The sequence below is a fragment of the Phocoena phocoena genome, chromosome 9 (genome assembly GCF_963924675.1).
Source record: "Phocoena phocoena chromosome 9, mPhoPho1.1, whole genome shotgun sequence".
Lineage (NCBI taxonomy): Eukaryota > Metazoa > Chordata > Mammalia > Artiodactyla > Phocoenidae > Phocoena > Phocoena phocoena.
The window spans coordinates 59,947,475-59,965,798 of record NC_089227.1 but is presented as its reverse complement, the minus strand read 5'-3'; the positions used below and the strand labels follow the sequence as shown (position 1 = coordinate 59,965,798).

General features: G+C 39.4%; 1 protein-coding gene across 1 annotated transcript in view; it reads right to left on the bottom strand.

Moving 5' to 3' along the window:
* Positions 1-17,956, bottom strand: part of ZNRF2 (zinc and ring finger 2) — a 96,014-nt gene extending 78,058 nt beyond the window's left edge. Inside the window, exon 1 of the mRNA XM_065884250.1 lies at positions 17,177-17,956. Coding sequence (XP_065740322.1) covers positions 17,177-17,624 — 448 coding nt within the window. The 5' untranslated portion in view covers positions 17,625-17,956. The remainder of the gene's footprint in view (positions 1-17,176) is intronic.
* Between the last annotated feature and the right edge of the window lie 368 nt (positions 17,957-18,324).

Sequence of the window (18,324 nt, the reverse complement as noted above, 5' to 3'; positions counted from 1 at the left end):
AAAAAGGGGGGAAAGTAGTTGCTTCCTTTCCACAAAGAGGTCAGTTCCCAACAATAATAAAATTAGAGAAGGCTCAGGGAAAAAAAAAAGAGAAAAAAGACAGAAAAGAACATGACAATTACCCAGCTTGATGAAAACAGGGTCCATGTTACAATTACTACTATCAGCACCGAGTATATAACAGAAGCTCAATAATTTGTTTTACACATAAAATTTCAAGTATAATAATAGAACTATATAAAAACATCAGAGAGCTTTACAAAAAAAGTCAAGAATTTAATCAGAGATGAAAAAAATTCACAGACCAATGGTTCTTAGATCAATTTAGGATGACAGACCCCTTTGAGAATCTGATGAAATCTATGGATTATTCCTACTGAAAAATGAACATAAACCACAAAATTTTGTATGTAATTTCAAAAGCTTTATGGGCCATCTGAAGTTTATCCATGAAATACTCTGGGACCTACTGACTGTAAGCAAAGAATTTCTATAACTAGACAATTTCAATATTTAATTTAATATGAATAAAAATTGTTCAATAGACTACAACAGATGATCACTGCATTTTTTTCTTTTGTTCGTAGGTTTTTAAAATTTTTACCAGCTCACTCATTTTTATTATTTCACAGAAGACTTCAAAAATACTCATTTAACCATCTTTTAGATAAAGAATTCTTTATAACTTTCTTTTAGGTACAATAGCTATCTCAAAGTACTTTCTTTACAGTTCTAACTCAATCATTTTTCTTTCTCTCCTATTGGTAACATATTATATAACTAAAAATACTGCATTTTCCTTAAACAATAAGGATATTCAAGACTTATCATAGTGTGGTAGGCAGAATAATGGCCCTCCAAAGATGTCTACAGCCTTATCTCTGGAACCGTGCTAGGTTACATGGCAAAGTAGAATTAAGGTTGCAGATGGAATAAAGGTTGCTAATCATGTTCTTAAAATAGGGAGATTATTCTAGATTATCTAGCTAGGCCTAACTTAATCACAAGGGTCCTTAAAATGTGGAAGAGTGACGTAGAAGAGTCAAAACCAGGGAGCTGGCAGTATGAGAAAGACTTGGCCCAATGTTGCTCACTTTGAAGGTGGAGGAAGGGGTCATAAGCCAAAAAATGAAGGTGGTCTCTAGAAGCCAGAAAAGGCAAGTAACAGGTTCTCCCTTAGAACCTCCAGAATCAACCTGCTAACACTTTGCTTTGAGCCCCGTGAGACCTATTGTGTACCTCTGACCTCCATAACTATAAGATAATAAATGTGTGGTTTTAAGTCACCATGCAGTCCCTGGTGGTCCAGTGGCTAAGACTCCACGCTCCCAATGCAAGGCGCCTGGGTTCGATCCCGGTCAGGGAGCTAAATCCCACATACAGCAACTAAAGATCCCACATGCTGCAACTAAGACCCAACGCAGCCAAATAAATAAATATTAAGTCACCATGCTTACGGTAACTTGTTACAGCATCCATAGGAAAATAACACACACGGTGAAATGAAAAAAAGCACTGAACTGATTCAGAGTCATTATGAACTAATTAATAACTTTTACTGATTCAGAGTCATTATGAACTAACTAATAACTTTTAAGTCATTATACCACTTAAAAGCCAAATTTCTTAACATCTCAGAGCTTCAGTCTTCTCATTTATAAACGGAGGAAACTATGTTCTCTGACTCTTGCAAAGTGTTACTCAAAGATATAGAGTATGTAAATATGCTTTTATAAACTATAAAATATCTACAGATATGACAGCAAAATTACACAAGATCAATATGAACATGATAACATTCATGTTATCATATTAAAATATATTCAATACATACACAACTAAGAGTTCTAGAAACAAAGCTTGATTAATATTTATTGGGGCTATTTATAATATGTGTTTTTCAAAGTTTTGTGCCAAAAAAATCAGCATTTAAACTTCTAAAATATCTTTTCAGTGGTAAAGTTTTAAATAGGAAGAACTAAGTCTTCTACTACATACTTCTATATTCCATAAAGAACATACCACATAGCAATTTATAAAGATGTTATACATATAATAAATTATAATAGAGAAATTAATATTTATAGAATTATGTCACTTGGAGTTATGGACATTTCTAAGTCATCTTTAATAAAACAGAAGAGGGATGATGTGGATAAATACCATCCACAGAATTTTTAAGAATTAGTGATTACTTTCGGACTTCTCCCATCATACTGCCACAACATTCTCCTCTTCTTCTTACTCTTAATTACTCTTTAAAGGAGTTCAAGTGTTCCAAAAAATGGGAAAGAGACAGCCAAGGGCCCATATAATTTAAATCTCTATTAAATTAGACCCAATATATCTAAGATATTTAAAAATCACCAAAAAATCTTGCCATTAATAAAGACCCTTTCTTCATTTATAGGAAGCAGACTTTTAAGTACCATTTTAATAATTTAAATTCATAACCCTGCACCATTAGAATTGACACAATAAATCGAATTCATAAAAATTTAATCTTAGAAGTCAACAGCCTGGGAGGAAATATTTAAAACATATAAACAGCCAAAGACTAATCTGTAGAATATATAGTAAACTACAAATATAAAATAGATGAACAACCCAACAGAAAAATGGGCAGTCATTGAGTAGGCAAGTCAAAAAATATACATGGCTAGTAATAAACACATGGAAAAATGCTCATTTTCACCAGCAATCAGGAAATGCAAATCAAAATTTTTCAAGTGAAATGGAAGAAAAAATAATAACATCTAACACCAGCAGAGCTATAGAAAATTTAGTACTGTCATACACTGGTGCAGAATATATTATTAATGCCTTTGAGGGGAGTTTCAATATCTATTAATAATTTTCAACCAGAAAAGTCTACTTCTGGGAATCTGTTGTATAATAAAGAACCTGTCCGGTCTTGGTTCCTGGGTTCCTGACACAGAGCTTCTAAAACCTTGGAATTTTCCCAGTGATAAGAGTGTTTTCATTATTCACTAGCCCCTTGGATAGCACCTGACTTTATGCTAATGAGATTATTCAGAATGGAGTTAATCATCAGAAAGACCAACCACTAGAGAAAAGGGATGGGGGCTTTGAGCCAGGTCAATCTCTGCAGAGGAGAAATGCAGGTGGCCTAGGGACCCCCAAAGAGTGCCTGACATCTGAAGTGAGGGCAGTCTTCTCAGGTCAGTGCCCTTAAACCTGCTGAGTCTGACACTAACTCCAGATGGTTGGTGTCATTGTAGTATCCACCTGAGAAAAATCTGTACATATGTACATATTCATAAAGATGTTTATCCCAACACTGGAAAAGTATAAACATCCTAAATGCTTACCAATAGAAGAATGGTTAAATAAGCTACAGGTTCATGCATATTACGGAACAGTAAGTAGGTAGCAGTTAAAAAAAAGTTGCATTTCCATGTCCTCCCACATAAAAACCTCTTAAACACATTAAAGAGAAAAAAGCAGGGTTTACAAGAATATAGTATGACCACATATTGTTATTCTTAACAGTAACAGCCTCCCTTGCAAAATCACGTACAAAACTGGTTTTCTCTGTACTTATAAGTGAATTTGTCAAAAAAGTTAGGAAGTATACATACAAAAAATGATAACAGTGACATTTGGGGGGAGAATGAGATCACCAGAGGAGGACTGAAAGGGACTTACATTTCATCTGAACTGTCTAAATTTCATAGAAATGGATTCATATTTCTTCTGCAATTAAAAAAGAGAACTTGCAGTTAATGGCTAAGACTCTGCACTCCCAACGCAGGGGGCCCGGGTTCGATCCCTGGTCAGGGAACTAGATCCCGCATGCTGCAACTAAGAGTTAGCATGCCACACTAAGAGTTTGCATGCAGCAACTAAAGAACCCACATGTCGCAACTAAAAAGATGCCACGTGCTGCAATTAAGACCCAGCGCAGCCAAATAAATATTGTTTTTAAAAAAGGATGACTGCCTGAACATGTTTACCAGCCTCTGTTCAGTCCAAACATCCTAACTAAAATCATTATAAATGTATTTTTTAAGGGAATATGCCTGTAAAAGGATGGAGTAAATAAATTAAAAAAAAAAAAAAAAGCAATGCCATCCATTAGACTATAGAAAGAAAATAAATGAGTGGTAACTTTCACCACAGAACCAGGAAAGCAGAGTAGCAACCTGATCTACACCAAGCACGAGAATTTGCAGGCAGGCAGAAGAGGACAAAAAAGAGTAAGATTGGGCTTCCCTGGTGGCGCAGTGGTTGAGAGTCTGCCTGCCGATGCAGGGGACATGGGTTTGTGCCCCGGTCTGGGAAGACCCCACATGCTGCAGAGCAGCTGGGCCCCTAAGCCATGGCTGCTGAGCCTGTGTGTCTGAAGCCTGTGCTCCGCAACGGGAGAGGCCACAACAGTGAGAGGCCCGCATACCACAAAAAAAAAAAAAAAAAAAAAAAAGAGTAAGATTCACTGCAAGTCCATGTAAGAAGCAGTGAGAGCCCCCCAGTTGTCCTCCCTGACTTCAAACAACGAGGCAACTGTTCCTTCTCAACCCTAGCACTACAGGTTTGAAGAGGGAAGTTTCTGGACTTGGGGACAACAGGAATAGCTAAAGGCAGAGGTACCTACTGATACTGAATCTGAAGATTAAATGAAAGTACCATATTGAGCATTAAGTCTCCCAACTTTCTTCTCAATCTGCTCCTAGAACACTGGTATAAAAAAGAATGTCGGGCTTCCCTGGTGGCGCAGTGGTTGAGAGTCCGCCTGCCGATGCAGGGGACGTGGATTCGTGCCCCGGTCCGGGAGGGTCCCGCATGCCGCAGAGCGGGCTGGGCCCGTGGGCCATGGCCGCTGAGCCTGCGCGTCCGGAGCCTGTGCTCCGCGACAGGAAAGGCCACAGAAGTGAGAGGCCCGCGTACAGCAAAAAAAAAAAAAATGTCCTCCAGGTAAGAAAAGAGAAAAGCCATTCTGGAAAATATGACCAGCCAAGAGAAAAGACAGTAATTTACTATTCCTCAGAAAATGGCCCAGATAGATGACCTTACCTGCAGAGAGCTTCCAATCAGCTTTTCAGTGCCTTAAAGAATGAGTAACCAGCCAAAGATGATCAAACATTCGAAGAACGAACCTAATGAATGACTGAAGCTAAACAAAGGGAAAATGCAACTGGGAAGAAACTGATCAAGAAGGAAAAAAAAGCATATGCATACACACGTACACAAAAACACATTTTAATATTCTTAGAAAAAGATACTGTACCCACAAAACAAAAATGGAATGTATGAAAAAATTCATTATAAAAAGAAAGCTTTTGGAAAGTAAAAAAGATTACAGAGACAAAAATTCACTAGAAGGTTAGAAATAAAGTTGGGGAAAAAAATCCCCCCAAAAAGAGATTGAAAGAGATTTTTTTTTTAAAAAAGAGAGAGAAAAGATAAAGCAAAAGATCACTCTAGGGCTTCCCTGGTGGCACAGTGGTTGAGAATCCGCCTGCCAATTCAGGGGACACGGGTTTGATCCTTGGTCCAGGAAGATCCCACATGCCACTGAGCAACTAAGCCTGTGCACCACAACTACTGAGCCTGCGCTCTAGAGCCTCTGAGGCACAACTACTGAGCCCACGTGCCTAGAGCCCATGCTCAGCAGCAAGAGAAGCCACCGCAATGAGAAGTCCGCGCACCACAACGAAGACCCAACGCAGCCACAAATAAATAAATACATTTTTTTAAAAAAAAAGATCACTCTAAGTGTCCAACACTGAAATAATGAGAAAGGAAATTGGAAGAAGACATAATCACAGAAATAGTTTTCTAAAAACTACACAAAATGAAAGAGTTAGCAGATTGAAAGGGCCTGCCAGTATGCAGTGCAATGGATGAACACAGACGTATCTTAAGGCATACAATAATGAAATTTTATAACCCTAGGGCTAAAGAAGATCCGAAATGCTTGGGGTGGGGGGTAGAGGGAGATGTTTCACACAAAGGATCAAAAACCAGAATGACATGGGTGTGCTCAACAGCAACACCAGAAGCCAGAGAACAACAGAGCAAATATTAAAAATTAAAAATGCTGAGGAAAAATAATTTCCAACCTAGAATTCTATATCAAGTCAAACTGTCAATCAAGAGTGAGGGCAGAAATATTTTCTTTCAGACACTGAAGTCTTAATGTCTTTTACTTTACACACATTCTTTCTCAGTAAGACATAGAAGAGTGCGTTCTACTAAAAACAGTGTAATACATGAAAAAAGAAAAGACATGAGACCAAGGAACTAGGAGATTTAACCTGAGAGAAAAATGAAACTCCCAGAATGATAATGAACAGAGACCTCCCCCAATAACTAATTCAGAATGGGGTTGGTCAGAAGGCCCCAGAAGAGATTTAACAAGAACATGAAATTCACAGAATACATAGCTTATGAACAAATGTAAATATACAACTGAGGGAGGGTTTGGCGACTACATGCAAAACTAAACAAAAATTTTTTTAAATTGTACAGGAAAAGAAAAGCAGCCAACTGTGAACAGGATGCTGAATCAGTAGAAGTTAATTACTAAGATACAGAATAAGTAACATTTAAAATACAACAAATGCAGGTACTTCATCTAACTTCTGAATCACATCTGCAAATAACTAAGGAAATTATCTACCCTACACACTTCTTATGAGACGCAAATGAGTTAGTGCTTGTGAAATCACTTTCCAAATCCATAAATTAATACATAAAAGTAATAGTATTAGTTCTATGTTTAAAAAGACACTAAAAGTGGTCTATAATATTAAATATTCTTCATTTACGTTTTTTCTTAAGGAAACTAATGACATTCCTCTGAAGAACTCTTTAAGTGGCAAGATGGTGGAAAGAGTGAAACATGGGAGTTACTAAGGAACTGAGATTTCAAGGTGACCAGATGTACTTTTTGAAGACATGCTATAATAGACGGGAAATCTGAAAAATTCCAAATCAAGACCTTAGAGATCTCAGACCAGAGCATGTCAAAACACCAGCAAAGCAGTATATTCCTTTATCAAATGCCATGTCAACCAGGCTGCCTGAGATGCAGTAAATCATACAATATAAAAATGCTAAGTTTCTCAGATACTTCCCTGGAGACGTAGCATACACTCAACAAAAGGACTGACCTGCCTTAACTTCTCGCCAACCATCTCCCCCAACCATCTCCAACCACCCACAAAACATATTCAGACTGATTAAGAATGTTCTGTAGCACAGTCAAATGGTTATGAAAAAAGAGCTATTATTAAGCACAGCATAATTTTATTTCTAAGACTTTATGATTGTCCCCACTTGTATAGTCCACATTATACCTATTTTCTTTGGCTCAAAAATTCAGTTTACATATACCTACTTTACACAAATAAAAACATAACACTTCTCTCTGAAAAAATAAGTTTTTATATATGATGTAAATAAACAATAATTTTGGTGATCATTAGCCTTGTTATCAAATACAAAATGTATCTGAAGAACACTGAATATTTACAAAGTTTTTACCATCTGACTAACACAGTAAATGCACTGTAAAGCTTAATTCGACCATTCAGGGGAGATTCGTGGAAACAGAGACATATAGAAAAACTAAAACCAAAATTTTGGATTCTTTTTTACAAAACCTGAGAAGTTGAGAAGAGTAAAGGACATGGTCTTCCTGAAGAGGGTGAGAATGAGAAGAGGGATATGAGTCTTGAATGTTTTCATTTTTGATGGAGGTTCAAATGTTAGTTTAAAATAATGATATAACATACCTTATACAGATTACTTTAAGCCTCACGATACCACAAAACAAGATTTTTATCCTGATTTTAGAGATGAAAAAACTAAGGTAAGGAGGGATTAAATAACTTGCTTAAGGTCACACAGTATGGATGGACTTTAATCCAGGCAGCCTGACTTGAAACCCCAACTCTTCCCCATAATAACAGAATAGCGCCTGCACATACAGAGAGAGCATTCCATCTCCTACACTTCAGTGACTGATTTATGGATAGGCACAGAACTCAAATCAGAGTCCTTCTGCTGGAGCTGGAGGGAAATATACCCTTCAGGCCACTCAGATACCATGTGGATGGAAGTAAGGGTGAGCCTTCAGGCCATCAGCTTAAAGAAGGCCTAATAATCAATACAAGAGGATAAAACTAGTTAACAAGCAAAAGGAAACCAGGGTGTGGATGTGCACGCACACACACAGAATTGCTCAATTTCAGCTCCACGGACCCTGGTTCCCGAACTTGTTCCTTTGATTCTGTGGGCTATTTTAGGATCCTTTCTAATAATTTGAGACAATATACTGTTTTTCCATTTAATGCTATTTTGCATTGCATATCTATCATGTGCAGTTGAAAAAGTCTTCAGATTCTCTGACTACAATGTAATATTCCTAGTTAATACTAGAGCTGTGCAGCATTGGTGATACAGTGGTGTGCACAGCTGCCTTCCTAGTTGACACTAGAAATAACAAAAGGGTAGCAAAAACAACAGTAAATTTACCACCTAAAAATTTACCGCAGCTACCCTTTAAAATAACTCCCACGTTAAAGAAAAAAATCTAAATGTAGTTAATATAATTATTCCTCAACAGAGCTGACTTAAAATGAAAAACGTATACTTAATGACAATGAAAATACTAAATGTCTAAAGCTGTGGGAAGTAACTGTATGTATTGAAGAGTAATCATAGCCTTAAATGCTTTTATTATTTAAAAAAAAAGAAAAATAAATGAACTAAGAAGCTAAGAGAAAATAAAATTAACTACAAAATGAGAAAGAAACTAAAAGATAAAACAACTAATGAAATAAAAATCAATAATAAAAATAGTAACATTTATTGTTCAAACCAAGACCTGGCTCTTTCAAACAAATTACATGTAACAACCCACTATATATATATATATACACACACACACACAGATATATATATGGTTTCTTTGTTCTTTTTCTCAGCTCACATGTATACAAATAGGATAAATTAATGAACTATCACGGACTAATCACAATTCAAGCAAAAATTAGGAATTTATTAAATTCCTAATGGTCAGAATTTATTAAATTCAAATGATGCAATGTACTTACTCTTTTTTTGATATACTAAATTTCTTTATTGTAAAAATAAAAAAGAGAGAGAGGGAGCACACACACACACTGAATAAAATAATGGTTCTGACAGCTATTACTCGAAATGCACCTACCAATATGCACTTGGTAAGTACCAAAAACCTCATTTGAGTTTTCATGGGAAGAAAAAAAAAATGATATGGATAGTCCTAAAAATTATACCTTGCTTGAAGAAGTTGCCCCTTCTAAAGGGCAATTTCAGCAATAAAGATCAAATGCCTTGAACAAATGCATATCTTTGGTTCTAATGATTCCTTGTCTCTGATAAATTTCTAAGAACTGGAGAAATATAACAATTTGCATGCCCGGATTTTGACAGCAATAGTATGTTTAATAGTACCACCAAACTGCAAACTAACTGCAGTTGACCACTGAACAACACAAGTTTGAACTGTGGGAGTCAAATTATCCATGGACTTTCCTCAATATAGTAAATACTGCAGTACACCATCTGCAGTTGGTTGACCCCCCACACCTAACCGTGGATGTGGAGGAATGGCGATTTCAGAGGGGCGTACAAATGAAAATGGACTGCCCAGAGCACCTGCACCCTTATCCCACACGTTGTTCAAGGGTTGGCTAATCCTTCACTCCTCTGCATCTAATCCAGTTGGCTCCATCTTCAAAGAACCGGATATCTAGAGTCTGGCAAGTCTTCACCAACGCCAGTGCCGCCACCCTGTCCAAGCCATTGTTATCTCTTGCCAAGAGTTTTTGCATCTTTGCTCGACTCTTGGTCTCTAGGGTCTACTCCCACACAGCGGCCAGAGCAATCCTTTAAGAGCCTAAGTCAGGTTACGTCAATCATCTCAAAAAAACTCTCTAATGCATCCCCATCTCTAAAACAAAACTCTAAAAACCAGGTCAATGGTTATGAGGCATTTAATGAGACTGCCCCACCCCACTCCTCTCATCTTCTACCACCCTCTGCACTCCAACTACACTGGTTTCATAGCTGTCCCCAGAACACATCAGGTACATCCATTACAATCACACCTTTGCACCTTTCTAGTTACTGTTCTTCTGCCTGGGTTTGCTTCTCCCCTAGAGAACCTTCATGGCTTACTCCCTAAGTCTCTGCTTGAATGTCACCTTATCAGAGAGGTTATCCCTAAAACCCTATTTAAAATAGGGACAAATCTCCACCCCACAATCTCCATCTACCTTTCCACTCCATTTTCTCCATCACATTCTACACCCTCTGACACACTATATATCTTACTTGTTTGTTTACTGTCTCCCCCAAGTAGAATATAAGGCCCATGAAAGCATGGAGCTTTCTTCACTTCTATATCCTCAGGACAGTGCAAGGCAAAGGTGGTCTTCATTAAATATTTATTGAATGAATTCTGGAGTAGCAGGCAGTCATTAAAAATAATGCTGTAAAAAAAAATGATAGAAGAAACTGATGAAGTAGAAAGAGCATTTTATCAAGGAATATGTAACCCATGGATCAAAGAAGAAATCACAAGGGAAATTAGAAAATATTTTTAACTGAATGTTAACAAAACACTTCAAAATTTGTGGCATTCAGCTAAAGCCAATCTTGGAGGGAAATCTGTAGCTTTAAAATATTTTATAAGAACATCAGTAAGGTTTAAAATCAAAAGAATATACAAGAATGACTTTCAAATTTTCTATCTAAGACATATATATGGAAAAAACAGACATCAGCATTTTATTCTGCTTATTTCTCGTGGTAATATTACAAATGATTTGCAATTGCTTATATGTGCCTTTCTGTATTTTCCACATTTTAGTTTTGTCTAATGAACACATATTATTTTAATAAAAAACATTTTAAACAACTTCTTTTCCTTGTGCTTTAATTGTAATCGCTGGCCTCCTACTCTGCCTGTATCTTAAATTTCTTGCTCCCCGGGGTTCCATGCTTGCTCCTCAATTTACATCCATCCCTCAGTATCTTACCCACTGTTCAGCTTCACTTATGATCTGCAAACTGACCATTTCTCAATTTTTTGTAATGTCCTAAATTAGAGACTTACAGTTCCAATTGTTTAAAAGATGCTTCTAGATGGAAATCCTCAAAATTTAACAAGCCTAAAAGGACTCATTATCATTTCCTAAAACTTGTTCTTTTCTTCTTTATTTTTAATATTGGTTAATGACAACACTACACACCCCCGTTCTCAATTCTATCAGTTGTGTATTAGAAATCTCAATCAAATCCTCTTCCTCACCTATGCCATGATTTCAATTTAGGCATCTTCCACCAGTTATATTCTAATAGAGTCCTAGCTTAGCTTCCTGCTACCACTCTCCCACTCCTAACAAGCAATTTAATCATCATCAGGGCAACTGTATACAGCTTTGAAGGCTGCCATCATATAAACTATGATTGTAATGGTGCCCCTGGCCTGATCATGATACCACCCTGCTTTAAAACTTGGTTAAGTAAAACAAACTTGTAGCACTGTAAAATCCTTCAACAACTGGTTCAAGGTTATTCTTCTAGCTTCATGTTCTCATCCATCATTCCTCTTTGCACCCTACAATCCAGGCACACAACTTTTCAAGATTCTGTATCAAAGCCAAGGCTTTTGTGGATTCTTCCTTAGTCTGTACTGTCCTCCCTGCAGAAAACTTCTAAATCCTTCAAAACACAGTTCAAATGTTATCTTCCTCTGTGAGGTATTCTTAGACTGCTCTAGTATTGATACCTCAACAAAGTATTTTGTTAACAGTCCTACTTATTATTAGCACCTGTTACAAGTGTATAATCATCTCAAATTCAACTAAGAGCTGAGCAAGAACAGCAAGAAGCCCCATGTTTGTACCCCTGACAACTACAATGCCCAGCCCCTAGGAGGGGGCTCAATTCATGTTTACTTAAACAACCCTTAACACCTACAATATTACAACTTCTTCAAAGTAAATAAATAATGAGTTCAAAAATATGGTTAGAACAATTGTATGTTTAGCTGGTCAACCTAAGTCTATACTCAGCGTGGCCACAGGTGATCCCTGCCTCCTGATATTTACACCTTTCTGTCATTCCCTCCCCCTTGAGTATGAGCAGGACCTGTGACTTGTTTACAACCAATGGAATGCAGCAAAGGCAATGGGCTCTGTGTGATTACATGTACATATTTACATAAGAGTGTAGCACCAGCCCATCTTGCTAGTCTCTCCTTTGCTGGCTTTGAAGAAGCAAGTTGGCAAGAGCTTAACAACCATGATGAAATGAATTCTGCCAGCAACCTGAGGGAGGGAGCTTGAAAGCAGACCCTTCCCCGGCCCAGACTCTAGATAAACAACCCAGTCCTGGCCAATACCTTGATTGCAGTCCTGCCGAGGACCCAAACTAAGCTGCACCCAGACTCCTAACCCACAGAAACTGTGAGATCATAAAGATGTGTTGTTTAGGCAGCTCGATTTGTAGTAATTTAATAAGCAGCATAGAAAACTATCCGCAACTGAATACTATCAAACCTAAGGTATTTCTGAACACTTTTTTTTCATACAAAGGGCATGTTTGCCCCTATTTCTAAACACTTAAATAAACGTAGAACAAATTTAATTCATTAGTAACATCAGTCAAGTACATACATGCAAGATTAAAACATTTAGGAGGTACTGTGCTACAAAAAGCAGTTCCTATACTTCTTTTTTAACTCATTTGCTAAAATACCCGGTTGTACATATACCCAGTATATACAGTAAGTATAACATTAAGGCAATTCTTACAAAAACAAGATAAATAATAAACTGAAAAAAACTGGTATCTAATTAGTGGTATTGGCAACCAGAAAATAAATAAGAACCTACTTACTTGTTACCAGGCAAAGCAATCAAATTGGAGGCAGACGAAGGACTTGCTGTAGACACTACCTGTGAGTAAAACAACAGAGCTCTTTCTGGCTACGTGGACAGCAAGGCATCAAAAGTACTTAGGTCAGGCAGCTCTCACATCAGATAATGCCCAGTGCAACACAAACCACTCCTCCCTCTGGCACACCTTCCACCTTGCAGTCAAGAAAACTCAAAATACTCCCAAAGCAAAGACTTCCATGGCAGAGTCCACACCTTAGCATAACAAAGCATACAACACAAGGTATCTCCCTAGAGTGTTTAAAGATTATGTGAGACTACAAGTGAGAAACATTAACCATCAGAATTCTTGTGGGCTGCTTTTTTGTGTGTGTGGGGGGGGTGGGGACGGGATAGTGGTTAGAAGAGTAATTTTTCTTCAGAAGAAGCAGATATTTCTCTTCTACCACCCCATAAAAGCCTTCAGTTGAATAAAAGAACATTCAGGAATAGAAAGTAGATTAATCACAATATCCCCAGTTCAAACATTTTAGCACTAGATACTGGTAAGAAGTAGTGACTGAGTACAATTCAATAGTTAATTAATGCAGATAATCTAACACCTGAAAACCCACATCCATCTTGAAGATTAATAAGTCTGCCAAAAGTATAAATTTTATTTAACATATTGTTTTAAGTGATAACCTAAACTCCTTCAATAAAAGGAAGCATGTTTCCTAAGTAACAGGAGGCACCTGAATTACAATCAGACGACTGAAACACTCATAGGCACAACACACCCAAAGAAACTCAAGCCAATCAATTAGGAGGAGGCCAAAAGCAACCCAGTACCATCAGTAAATCGTCTAGATTAATTCATTTTACCTTTTTACTTCCAAACTCATGGATGTAAGAGAAGCCCACATGGTTTCTCTAGAAATGAACTCCACTGACTGGTATAATTTTATAGTCCAATTTACCTCTGCCATCCTTGCTGGATCATTAAACACTATTTTACCACGCATATAATTGGTTTTATGAACATTTAGCAACTTGATAGTGGAAAAAATGTAGACACACAATAGAGCCAAAAAAATCCTAAGATACCACCAAGTGTTTTAAATATTAGACTATTCCCTTAAAGACCTGTTTTAGAACAAACGTGATAAAGAAAAGGCTTTTGTTCACTGTAATAGTATTAAACTCAGCACTCTGAAAAGAATAACAAAAAGAATAAAAACCTACTTGACCTAAAAACTCCTACATGTTTTATAATCATATTCTGATATACAATAATTCAGTTCTAGGAAGTTCTAGGAAATCTCTGTAAACTGAAATATGTGAATTAAGCACCTCTCTTCCGGTTCTCTAGAGGGAACTAAGTAAGAGCGAATATAGCCAAAATACATGTCCCAAAGAGAGAAAAACATAAACCAACACAGAAAACCTCATTTAATTTGGTAATTCATTATGACGGAACTAGTAACAATTCAACTTGTCAGACTTCTAAATTTTTTTTTAGAAAGTGGTATTGTTTAGGTTTTCCTTTTCTATAAATTACATGACACCCTCTAAAGGAAAGCTAATTTTGAATCTTATTAGCACCATATTTCCCTATTAGGAGACAGTAACAATACAAACATCAATTAAAATAAGTTTTATAAACTTACAGAAATAACTTCCCACTAATTTAGAAATATCCCTTTTCTCAATTTTCAGATGGAGTTACTTTATAATGCCCAAACATCTGTAAAACTTGTAACTGAATAAACACATTAACACTATAATAGATACTAAAAAATTAACTCAACACGGAGTATAATAAAGCCTACGTTTTAAAATAATAAGATTCATCACCTGGTTCCCTAAATCTCAGAATGATGACAAACATGCTTCTATTAAGTTTCCCTAATGAGCCCATCCACTGAAATACAGGTAAAAATCTCATTAAAGCAAATGCTTCTGGAAAGATGCTTTTTCACCTTATTCCATCTTCCGGTCTTAACTAGGATTTAAGGTACTGGCACTTTGATCTGTTCCCATCACTTAATAAGAAAAAGTAATTTGTGATCCTCTTCCAAACTTTCTCAACTGGGGTTCCTCATCTGAATTACCAAACACAAGATTATGTGAATGACTGTTTTCTTAAATTTCCTAAGAAAGATATATAACTAGAAACATTCTAAATCCACAGGAGAAAAGAATTAATTAATTGCCTACAATAGATGCCTTAAGACATTAGGGCTCCATTCTCTAGAGACTTGGTTAAGAAAGGCTGCCACAGTTCTCAGTGTCACTGTGCCTCCACCAGGCCCCAGTCATCCTAACCCCCAAAATACTAAAAGGACTAAGTGCACAAATCTAGGAATTTAGATAAGAAAAAAGATAAACGCTTTACTTCTCCAACTTTCAGCAACTAGGTCTTCTTCATTTGCTCTTTTACTATGAATTAATAGCACAGGTGTCAACTATTTGCCCCTGCTCTGAATGAAACATATTTAAGAAAATAAACCCATACAAATATACTCTGTTAAAAGAAATTATCAGCCCTATTAAAAAAACTGAATTAAGACGCTCCATCAGTATACCAAAGAAACAAATACTAATTTAACAAACCCTTTCCTATTCTCCCTTCTTTAGCAAGCTTCTAAATAGACATAACTGCTAAATGCAAATTTTAATCTTAAAAAGATAATCATTTTTTAAAAACCAGCTTATTAGCCTTTACTCTTGCACTAATCTTCCATTCTCAAGAAACTGTCTTTTGTTATTCTTCCATGTGGTGACTACAGTACCTTCAGCTGTGTTAATTATGAATCACAAATCACAGTATGGTCAGCACTAATTCTTTTTCTCAAAAACAATTTTTTTTAAGGGCTAATCTTAGGAAAATTCAATCTTTTTAGTTACATGGCAGAAATCACTTTAATAACAATTAAAGTAAGGTGACTAGAGAGTTGTTCTACATTTTGAATATACAAACCAGTATTAAGAAGATGGAAAAAACTAGACATGTCATTCCCATTTTTAATTTATGCTAAGGGAAATGCTGATAGTACAGAAGAGAGCAGATAAATTACATTATTGAATATTCCACTTTACCAACCACCTACTCAAATTTCTCACATTTATAAGCACATGAGTAAAAGGGGTACAGAAATGGAAATGATGGTGTTTTCACTATTCATCTGTGCTCAACTGTGAATGCAGATAATACGATGCGTAACGCGATGATATGGAAACGTTTATCTTCTATAGTCTGCATCTCTTGCCAGAGTTAACTTCTACCTCTTTTCATGAACTGGGAAGCGAGGGTGTCTTAATTCATTTATCATTAACCGTTTTGACAAAAAGTTCATAAGCATAAAACATAACTGAAGAGGTAGAATTTGTTTTCCTCAGATCAGGGGCACCCTTACCCCTCTGTTTCTACATAAACACATATCGTTTAACTACTAAAATTTCCATTTTTCAGTGTCTTTCCCTGAACTCTAGTGAACATGGTTTTTCAAAAGCACCTAGGGCTTTTACTGCATCTTGCAGGCAGAGTTATGATAATTAGTTTATCTCCTTAAGAAACTGTTTTCAATTTTTTTATGCTCTGTCCAAATTAAGCAGGACTCATATTAACCATTATCTAAAGTAGCAGTTTACTGGGGGTTAAAAATATACTTTTCATTAACACATTCATCCAATTAAAGTGTACGCAACAGGTGGGACTATTTACACAGATATAAGAATTACAGTTCTATATATTAACAGTCACTCCAAAGACGATAACTCCCTTCTTCTTCAAATACTCATCTGATCATTTCATACTCTGACTTTTGGCCTTTAAAAACTGCTCACCACTCGAGTCACCAGATAGAACTACATTTAGCAACGGGTCTTCTCCTGACTTCCTGCTACTAAAACCCACAAGCACCAGAGCTGTTGCGTCGGTTTGTTTTTAAAACACTATTTGCTCCCTTCACCTCCGGGGGGCAAACAAGGTCCTTCTGGACTAAGGAGCCGCGAAGAGGTGAGGGTGCACTTTGTGTTAAAAAAAGAAAAACCAAACACAAGGGTCGCACGGCAGCGGCACTGCAGAGGTTAAGAGGCGATCTCCCTCCCTCTCTCTCTCTCTCTCCCCCCTCTCCCCCCTTCAAGAGGGGTGACCCGGCCCGGCAGCGCGGCGAACCCCCGGCGCCCAAGCTGAAGGAGAAAAGGAGAAGGGTAAAAATAAGCGCAGCCGCGGCCCACGTGCCGCCCGCGGGAGCCAAGGAGGGAAGGGGCCATACCTCCAAACATGTGCGGCGAGAGGTGAGCTGGTAAGGAGCCGATCACCAGACGTGGGCCGCCGGGACCCCCACCCGCCGGCCGGTCCCTGCCGCCGCCGCCGCCGTCCTCGGGGCTGCTGTGAACCGAGTCCTGGGAGCCGTACGGGCCGCTGCTGCTGTTGGGGATGCTGAAGGTGGACTGCGCCGCGCGGGCCCCCGCCGCCACGGTCCCCACGGCCCCGCCTAGGGAGCGGCTGCGTGGGGCCGCCGAGGCCGCCGCGGCGCCACCGGAGGCGCTGGGCTGGTGCGCGCCGGGCACCTGAGCCGGAAACCTCCCGGCGGCCGCGGCTCGCGCCCCGCCGCCCGCGGTCCCGTTGGCCCCTCCGCTGCTGCTGGAAGGTAAATCCGAGCCCGAGTACGCGCGGGTGCGGCCGTTAGCAGCGGCCGGGCCGCTCTGCTTGGCGCCCATGTCCGCCCTGTCCCGGGCCGGGCCCGCGCGCAGCGCCCGGAGCGCCGGGAGGGGGGGAGCGAGCGCGTGAGCGAGAGGGCAGGGTCGAGGCGCAGAGGCCGGCGCAGACAGAAGCCCGCACGTCCAGGGCCGCAGCCCGGCGCCCCGAGGGGCGGTCTACGCCCGGCGCGCTCTTCTCGGGGTTGACGGGCGAGACCTGCTGCCTGACACGGGGCGCGGGAGACGAGGAGAGACGGAGAGGAAGGAGGTCCCGGCTCCCGTGGGCGCCGCTCCCTGGCTCCGGCGGGAGGGGCGGCTCAGGTGGCTGCGCGGCTGCCGCTGCTTTCGGTTCTAGTGCGCCGCGACGGGCCGCTGCCGCTCTCTGCAGCCGCCGCGCTCTGCGCCGAGAGCCTCGGCACCGCCTCCTCCCGGGCGGCCGCCGCTACCGCCGCCATCCTCCTGCTCCCACGGCGGCTCGCGGGTGAGTGGGAGGCGCCCGCCCAGACTCAGCCAAGGCCACCTTCCGTCCTCCCCCAGCCACCCAGCTGTTATTAACGGAGAAAGAGGAAAAACGGGTGGCGCGTGAGGGGAGGACGCCGGAGGGGAGGGAGGAGCGGCGCGTGCTTCCCGGCAACCGTCACCGCGCTCCCCCGGTGAAGGAGGGGCGGGGGTGGTGGGGGGGGGGGGAGGTGGGACACGAAGGTAGGGATGCCCAGGAGGG